The 9,006-nt window shown below is 49.1% G+C and overlaps 1 protein-coding gene across 5 annotated transcripts in view; it reads left to right on the top strand.

Annotated features, from left to right (window-relative positions):
• The window catches only part of NBEAL2 (neurobeachin like 2), a 144,200-nt gene that overhangs the window by 87,976 nt on the left and 47,218 nt on the right, over positions 1–9,006 (top strand). For all 5 annotated transcript variants that reach the window (XM_056518741.1, XM_056518742.1, XM_056518740.1 and 2 more), the window contains 3 exons: positions 6,732–6,890; positions 7,283–7,442; positions 8,369–8,457. In XM_056518741.1, the coding sequence (XP_056374716.1) occupies positions 6,732–6,890; positions 7,283–7,442; positions 8,369–8,457 (408 nt within the window). The remainder of the gene's footprint in view (positions 1–6,731; positions 6,891–7,282; positions 7,443–8,368; positions 8,458–9,006) is intronic.

The raw sequence follows: 9,006 nt of genomic DNA, 5'->3' as shown, positions 1-9,006 counted from the left end.
ATGTAATGTATGTACACAGTGATCTCACCAGCAGAATAGTGAGTACAGCTCTGGAGTATAATACAGGATACAACTCAGGATCAGTACAGGATAAGTAATGTAATGTATGTACACAGTGATCTCACCAGCAGAATAGTGAGTGCAGCTCTGGAGTATAATACAGGGTATAACTCAGGATCAGTACAGGATAAGTAATGTATGTACACAGTGACCTCACCAGCAGAATAGTGAGTACAGCTCTGGGGTATAATATAGGATATAAATCAGGATTTTCCTAGCTATCGTGACGGAAAATATAAGTTATATATCAGACAGGAGGCTCATATCTTGCATTAAATCTTTCTTTTTAATGCCCATAGCAGAAAACTACAACATTTTATGTACCGTATATACTCGAGTATAAGCTGAGTTTTTCAGCACGATTTTTCGTGCTAAAAACGCCCCCCTCGGCTTATACTCAAGTGAACTCTCCACCCGCAGTGGTCTTCAACCTGCGGACCTCCAGAGGTTTCAAAACTACAACTCCCAGCAAGCCCGGGCAGCCATCGGCTGTCCAGGCTTGCTGGGAGTTGTAGTTTTGAAACCTCTGGAGGTCCGCAGGTTGAAGACCACTGCGGCCTTCGACATCATCCAGCCCCCTCTCACCCCCTTTAGTTCTGTACAGTACTCGCCTCCGCTCGGCGCTGGTCCGGTGCTGCAGGACTGCCCGGAGAGCAGATCGTCCGGTGGGATAGTGGTTCCGGGCTGCTATCTTCACCGGGGAGGCCTCTTCTAAGCGCTTCCGGCCCGGGCCCAGAATAGTCACGTTGCCTTGACGACGACGCAGAGGGACGTTCATTACCAACATCCTTCTGCGTCATCGTCAAGGCAACGCCTCTATTCTGGGCGCGGAGAAGAGGCGCCCCCGGTGAAGATAGCAGCCCGGAACCACTATCCCACGGGACGACCTCCCCACCGGACAGTCCTGCAGCACCGGACCAGCGCCGAGCAGAGGCGAGTACTGTACGGAACTAAAGGGGGTTGAGAGGGGGCTGGATGATGTCGAAGGCCGCAGTGGTCTTCAACCTGCGGACCTCCAGAGGTTTCAAAACTACAACTCCCAGCAAGCCCGGACAGCCGATGGCTGCCCGGGCTTGCTGGGAGTTGTAGTTTTGAAACCTCTGGAGGTCCGCAGGTTGAAGACCACTGAGGGCGGATGATGACAAGGGGATGATGAAGGGGGGTGGGGATGATGACAAGGGGATGATGACAAGGGCATGATGAAGGGGGGGTGTGGGATGATGACAAGGGGATGATGAAGGGGGGTGGGGATGATGACAAGGGGATGATGAAGGGGGGGTGTGGGATGATGACAAGGGGATGATGACAGGTGATGATGATGAGGGTCTGGATGATGACAGGGTGATAATGATGAGGATGTTAATGACGGGTCTGGATGATGACAGGGGGGGATGATGTATTTCCCACCCTAGGCTTATACTCGAGTCAATAACCCTTTTTATGGACACCAAACACAAAAGGGTTGTGAGCTTTAGAGATAAGTTCTTCAGAGAGAGGACGTCATTGTCCTCCCAGGAGGAAAAAAGTTCCAACACTCGGGAGACATCCCAAGTCGATTGGTACCTAGGACGGGGAGGACGCTTGAATTTCACTCCCCGTAAAAGCCTACATACCAAAGGATGTTTACCTACTGGTAGCGCGTCCACCGGACAATGATATGCCGATATGGCAGATCGATAAACGTTTAGCAAACTATAAGACTTGCCAGCCTCAAAAGAGTCTGCAAGATAGTTCACTACGACTGATACAGGTGCTTGAACGGCATCAATTTGTCGTTGATCACACCAACGAACCCACAGGGCCCAGGCAGATCTATATGCCGATCTAGTCCCTGGGGCCCAGGCCAAGGCGAGGAGGTCTCGAGCCGATTGCGAAAGGTCATTACCGACGTCTGCGACCCCGAAACCAACCACGCTAGGAGTGGAAGGTTGTCTTCTAATATCAGAGGGTGATAACCCTTGATCGGGTTCGTGAGAAGTTGAGGCAAATGAGGAATCAACCGAGGGTAGTCGGTTGACATCCCCAGTAACAGAGGAAACCATGGCTGCGTTGGCCACCAAGGGGCGATCAGCACCACCGTCGCCCTCTGATTCGCTACTTGGAGAAGGACTATGGTAATCAGATTGAACGGAGGAAACGCATAATGCGTCCCCTGCGACCATATCTGGCGGAATGCGTCCGGATCCGGCCTCCAGCTGTAAAAGCGGGGTAATTGCCGGTTGAGACGAGAGGCGAAGAGGTCCGTATGTAACGGACCCCAAAGGTCCCTCAAGGCCAAAAATATCGACCGGTCCAACGTCCAATCGCTGGAATCCGACAGGTAACGAGAATTCCAATCTGCCACCGTATTGGATACCCCAGGAAGATATTCTGCAACCGGAATGATATTCCGGGACAGACAAAAATACCAGAAATCGGACGCAATGTCCGCTAGCACTCTGAACCTCGTGCCCCCCAAGCGGTTGACATATTGAACCGCTGCCACGTTGTCCATACGTAAAAGCACACGCCTGTTGGACGTGTGGGGCAGAAAACTCCTGACAGCAAAGAATGCTGCCAGCAGCTCTAAAGCATTGATGTGGAGGAGAGATTCCTCTGCGGACCATCTCCCTCCGGTGGTGTCTCGCCCGCAGCGAGCACCCCACCCTTGGCGGCTCGCATCGGACTCGATGATAATGTCCGGGCAGGAATTGAAAATAGTCCTGCCGTTCCATTCGACGGCATGATGAAGCCACCACTGCAACTCCTCTACCGACTCCGGACAGAGGGAGACCTCGTCCGCATAACGGAGACCCTGGTGTAGGTGGAGGGCTTTGAGTCTCTGAAGGGCCCGATAATGCAGCGGGGCCGGAAAAATCGCTTGAATAGAGGCCGACAACAGGCCGACTAGGCGTGCGATCATCCGTAGGGATATACGACCCTTGCGCAGTATCCCCCTGATTTCCTTGCGAATCAGAGCCAATTTGGATCTTGGTAGCAATAGGATGGACCGATTGGTATCCACCAGGAAACCTAGGAATTCCATCTGCTTCGAGGGGGTCAGCACCGATTTCTTGTAATTGATGAGGAAGCCTAGTTCCGTCATCAGCGTAACCGCCCATTGGCTGTGTAGTAAGGCTTGCGACCTGGAACGTGCCATTATAAGCAGGTCGTCCAGGTATATGATAAGTCGTACCCCCCTGCTCCGAAGAGCAGCCACTACTGGTTTGAGCAACTTGGTGAAACACCAAGGGGCCGATGACGATCCGAACGGCAGGCAGGTGAACTGCCACATTCGGTTTCTCCATAGAAACCTTAGGAAAGGTTGGGAGGCGTTGTGTATGGGGATGGTAAGATACGCGTCCTTCAAATCGATTTTCACTAGCCAATCCCCTGGCCAGAGAAGATCGCGCAACAGATGGATTCCCTCCATCTTTAATTGGCGGTAAGCCACATGTTGGTTGAGGTCCCTCAGGTTTATCACCAGGCGATAACCGCCATCTTTCTTCCTTACCAAGAAGATATTGCTGACAAACCCAGGCGATAGGGAATCTACTTCCTGCACCGCTTGTTTGGCCAAGAGCTCTTGAAGTTCGATGTCTATGAGCTCTACATTCTGAGCAGAAAACCGAATGGGTTGGGGTATAACATTCATTTCGGGAAGAGAATGGAACTCTATTTGGTAGCCGGCTACCGTATTGAGGATCCACGCGTCTGCCGTAATCGTGGACCAGACGTGGGAAAAATGCATCAGCCTGCCCCCCACAAACGTGTGTGGAATCGCAAGTGGTAGTGTACTTACCGGTCTGTGGCCGAGATCTAGGGAATCCACAGCTACCGCGTCCTCTCCAGGGTCATCCTCGAGGAGGGAAGAAAGGGGCTGGCTGGGCCACAGGTATGGCATATTGTTGCTGGGCAGGAGCGAGCTGTTGGTGTGCCGGTCTAGTGTAGGGCCTATATGGGGCAGCGCGGCCGGTAGATCGCCCTCTGCCTCTACCGGCCTTGCCAAAAACCTTGCCAGGTTGGCCAGCCTTTTTTAAAGAGGTTTGAGCCTTATCTAGGCTAGAGAAAAGGCTGACAAATTTGTTTATGTTCTTGATAAGTCCTTCTCCGAAGAGAAGACCTTCTGCGGAGGGGCATGGTTCGTTCTCCGCCAGATGACTAAGCTGTGGTTCCAGTTTCATTAAGATGGAACGTCTTCGCTACACCGAACACGTCGTGTTCGCACTGCCCAGCATGCATATAGCATGCTGGGCCCAACCCCTGAGCTGTGTCAGGTCCACCGGCTGGGCCGACGAGGCCGCCTGCTCCGAAAGATTTAAGATCTTCGTGAGCGGAGCCAGTAGATCTAGGATGCGGTCCTGGATTACTTTGAATGACCCCTCAATGCCTTTTTTAGAATACTTTCCAGACCTTGTCAAGTATTTCAGGAGCACCGGATCTATCTCCGGGGTGACCGCAACTTTCTTGGCCACATACGGCCGAGGACACTCAGCCCTCAATTTATTGCGATTCATGCGATCCAAGGACCGCCTCGTCATCAGGCTATGAAGAGGGGGTCCCTGCCCCTCGAAACGCGTTGCTGTATTGCATGCTGAAGGAATAAACCTTCTTTTTATTTTCCAAAATACATCCGTGTCCAAGCGGTTTTATTTTACCAAGTTCTCGGAAACTTCCACATACCTGTGAGGGACTACATCTGTTACGGAGGTGAGCGCCCACAGAAGCACTTCTCTTTTTTCTCGGGACCACGGGACCGATATTCTTCCATTCCACTGACCGTTCTCCGCCGGTGAGAACGGGTCTAGTGCCGGCTGCACTCCTCCAATCTGTGTCCCCCAGAATAGTGGGAAACAAGCGTCTACTGGTGTTGTGCCCACGGTACAACACAGAAAGGTGAGCAAACCTAACATATCAACTGAAAACACGAATCTGGAAACGGCTGCTCCCCCCCCTTCCTTGGAGCCGACATCCATTTTTTATTTAATTTAATTATTTTCTTTTACACTCAGATTATCTATATATATATATATATATATATTTTTTTTTTTTTTTACTACGCTTAGATGCGCATTGTGTCTCCTCTGTCTTTTTCTATATATTTCTATTCAATGTATTTTGCCACATGTGGCAACGGCGCCCAGTCACCTGAGCGTGGGTGCGTAATCTCTTCTGGGTTAAACAATGGTTGCCCCTGGGAATCTAAAATGGCTTCAGTTGGCACCTCATTTTCTGCTGTATGGTAATCCGCCGTGAACCCCGCATCCTCCTCAACATCAGAACCGGAGTCTGTGGCCTCAGCCCTATCAGACTCATCGGACGTCCCGTCCGTGGACGTCTCATAGGAGTCCGGTTTAGTCCGTCTGGCGGACTTCTTCCCCTTTATGTTCTCCTTGGGGCCCAAGGGTCGAGAGTGGTCTGGGAGGTGTGGGGTGTGGCAGACCGGGTCAGGTCCTGCCTGGGGCACATTATAAACTTCCCCTGCCGGGGAGTCGGAGTGCACATTCATGTGCTTACGTTTTTGGGACACCTTACCCCTGGCGGGGGTGTCACTTGACGTGGATGGTCGTGCATTTGCAGCTAAAGCTGCTTGTATAGACTTGTTGATCAAGTCCTGGATCTGGGCTGCAGACATGAGGTGGGAGACTTCCATTTCTACAACCTCATTAGCCCATCCAGTGAGGCCAGCAAGGGGGGGGGGGAAGTATCCTTCTCACCGGCCATGCTAAAACTAAGAAGGCTATAATTATGGGAAGCTACAAGTAGCTCACTTACAGCTATAGGGAGAGACTACTGGGTGCAGTACAAAGGGCTGTATTGGGTAATGCAGGGGAGCTGTATAGTAATCGGACGGCCGAATTCAGTACCTGAGGTAACAGTTAAACAGACAGTAGAGACTATGCTGGCGCTCCTCTCACCGCTCGCACAACACTGGCGACGGTGGGAGGAGGAGGGGACTGTAACCAGCGCTCTCAGCCGAAGTCTTGCGTGACTATGGGCGAGAGCGTTGAGATAGGCTGCGCCGGGGCTCCGGAGGCGTGTCGCAGTATGCTCGTCCTGGGCCGCGCCTCCGTGACGTTACCAAGCCCGCGAAGCGTGAAGGGAACAGAGAGGAGGGCGCAAAGATGGTAAAATGGCGCCCGCATTACACTAAGGGAATAGAAACCGGAGATACTGAATAGAGCAGCAGTAAGCAATGACTGAGAGAGGACTGGGAGGATTTCAGCCCAGTCTCAGTAGAAGAAGAACAGAAAAAGAATAAGAACAATATAATAAAGAAAATAATAATAAAGAATATAATAAAGAATATAAGAAAGAAATATAAGAATAAAAGAGAATAAACAGACAAGAGGGGTGTATAGTAGTAACTATAGGACCCCAAAATCACTGAAAGCAACACACATAATTCACATATACTTATCTGCCATGAGCAGAAAGAAAGAGGAGGAAGAGATCCAGACAGCCCCTTATATAGGGTCGACGACCCATGGGAGGGAGGATCCAGGGGCTGCTTGGAATTGTAGTTTAATGAAATATTTTTCTATATTAAGTATATAAAATGTTGTAGTTTTCTGCTATGGGCATTAAAAAGAAAGATTTAATGCAAGATATGAGCCTCCTGTCTGATATATAACTCTGGATCAGTACTGTATGTACACAGGGGCTTTATGAGCCTTTTCCTTGTATTTCAGGTGTGTGGGGTCCTGGACGTCCTGCTCAGTCTGTTGAAGGCTAATATTAACAATGAACATCTATACTCATTTCTCCTGGAACAAGGAAACGTGGACGTCTTCTATTTCCTTCTTGTTCAGAAAAAGTTCTCCGATCAGCTGAGGGAGAAAGTTTTCAAGGTTGGTGTCTTGTTCCTTCCTCTACTGCACATCTAAAGCGGATCGTACACCAGTGTTTCCCAACCAGGGTGCCTCCAGCTGTTGCAAAACTACAACTCCCAGTTTGCCCAGGCAGCCAAAGGCATGCTGGTAGTTGTAGTTTTGCAACAGCTGAAGGCACCCTGGTTGGGAAACACTGTTGTACACATTTTAAGGGAACGTTTTATTTATACCCCCTTTGTCTCTGGAGATTTTAGCACTGGAGATGTGTAATGATGATATTTTATAGTCAGCTTCTCCACAGCTTGTACTGGCTGATAACAGGGAGCAATAGATTGTATTATGTGCATTGTACATGAAGACAGGAGTGCAGGTGTACCGTTCTTCATCTCTCTCTTCTTCGGTTCTTCCAGATCCTGTACAGGTTGATGAAGTATGAGAAGGTCAATGACCGTGTGAAGCATCGTCTGAAGCTGAAGGACATCGGGTATCAGGGTCTGATCTGCTTCCTCAGTGAGGTCCCGGTGTCCATGCTGCTGATACGCTGCCTCTCCGAGCAGGTCCTGGGCTCCGGTAAGTCTGTAATGTTTAAATGGATCAAAACCGGACCCAATATCAGATGATCAGATCTGCCCCCTTCCTAATTAGGGATCAGGATCAGCGTATGCACGGGAGAAAAAAATCACACTGACACACAGTTCAGCAAATGATACTTCCTGTATTTAAATGGGTACTCCAGTGGAAAACTGCCAGAAAGTTAAACAGATTTGTAAATTACTTCTATTAAAAAAAAAAATCTTAATTCTTCCAGTACGTATTAGCTGCTGAATACTACAGAGGAAATTCTTTTCTTTTTGGAACACAGAGGTCTCTGCTGACATCACGAGCACAGTGCTCTCTGCTGACATCTCTGTCCAATTTAAGAACTGTCCAGAGTAGGAGAAAATCCCCATAGCAAACATATGCTGCTCTGGACAGTTCCTAAAATGGACAGAGATGTCAGCAGAGAGCACTGTGCTCGTGATGTCAGCAGAGAGCTCTGTGTTCCAAAAAGAAAAGAATTTCCTCTGTAGTATTCAGCAGCTAATAAGTACTGGAAGAATTAAGATTTTTTTAACAAAAGTAATTTTACAAAAAAAAAAAAAAAAAAAGTTTTCCACCGGAGTACCCCTTTAAAACAGTTACAAGGGTTTTTATAGTCTGTAACACGTCATGAATAACTGAATAACTGTCCTTGTGATTGGTTTCTTCTATCGTCAGGCGTTACTCACCCAGCATGTGGTCTTATCATCTTGGGTGTAGTCCCTGTTTGGGCGCCATCTTATACACATTGTTACAAAACTCCATGAGTGATTTAGTGAGTGACCATTTTTTTTTAGCAAGCATATTCTGAAATAGACATTTACCACATCCACCACAATGCTATCCTCCTTCTTATGGAGAGAGTAGTCCACACTTCATGCTGAGAGCTGTAGTAACAGGTTTCTCTTTGGCTGCAGACGTGACCCCTAACTATAGGGACCTCCTGGCCGTGGTTTATCTGTCGCACAGGGCGGATCTTCCGGTGAAGCTCGATGTCTGTCGTAAGGTTAGTAAAAAGTCGTATGATACATAAGCAGTGTTACCCAACCAGGGTGCCTCCAGATGTTGCAAAACTACAACTCCCAACTAAAAATCCATCACAATAATATAATAAACAAAATGAGAGACGTCGCTATGGAGAGAAGTAATGATCTGCAACCGGTGATACAATGTGACATTCTGCGGGACGCCACCTCTGGCCCCCGTGCATGTCCGCCTCCTCCATCTTATTAGCTGTTAGCAGGGTATTAGGTGAACTCCAGAGAAGACGAAGGAACAAAGAGCTGATGCAGCAGATGGGGCTTTCATATAGGTCCAGGGATTGTCTGAGAAATGTCTTATTTTATGATGTCAGAGATGAGAGACTGAAATGTGGCTCCGGACGAAAGATCGCAATATGGCGGACGCGTTAAGTCAAGTGTGGACCATGCCGACCTGCAGCGCAGATCACAGTGTTCAGTCTGGATGCCGGACCTGAAACTGATCTACAAAAGGGAACAGTGTATCAGCAGCATGTGAACAGTATGCTCCTCAGGGGCGGGGCTTATATTAAGGG

The sequence above is a fragment of the Hyla sarda genome, chromosome 5 (genome assembly GCF_029499605.1).
Source record: "Hyla sarda isolate aHylSar1 chromosome 5, aHylSar1.hap1, whole genome shotgun sequence".
Classification (NCBI taxonomy): domain Eukaryota; kingdom Metazoa; phylum Chordata; class Amphibia; order Anura; family Hylidae; genus Hyla; species Hyla sarda.
The sequence above is the reverse complement of the archived record's forward strand: the minus strand, read 5'-3'. Positions and strand labels throughout refer to the sequence as shown.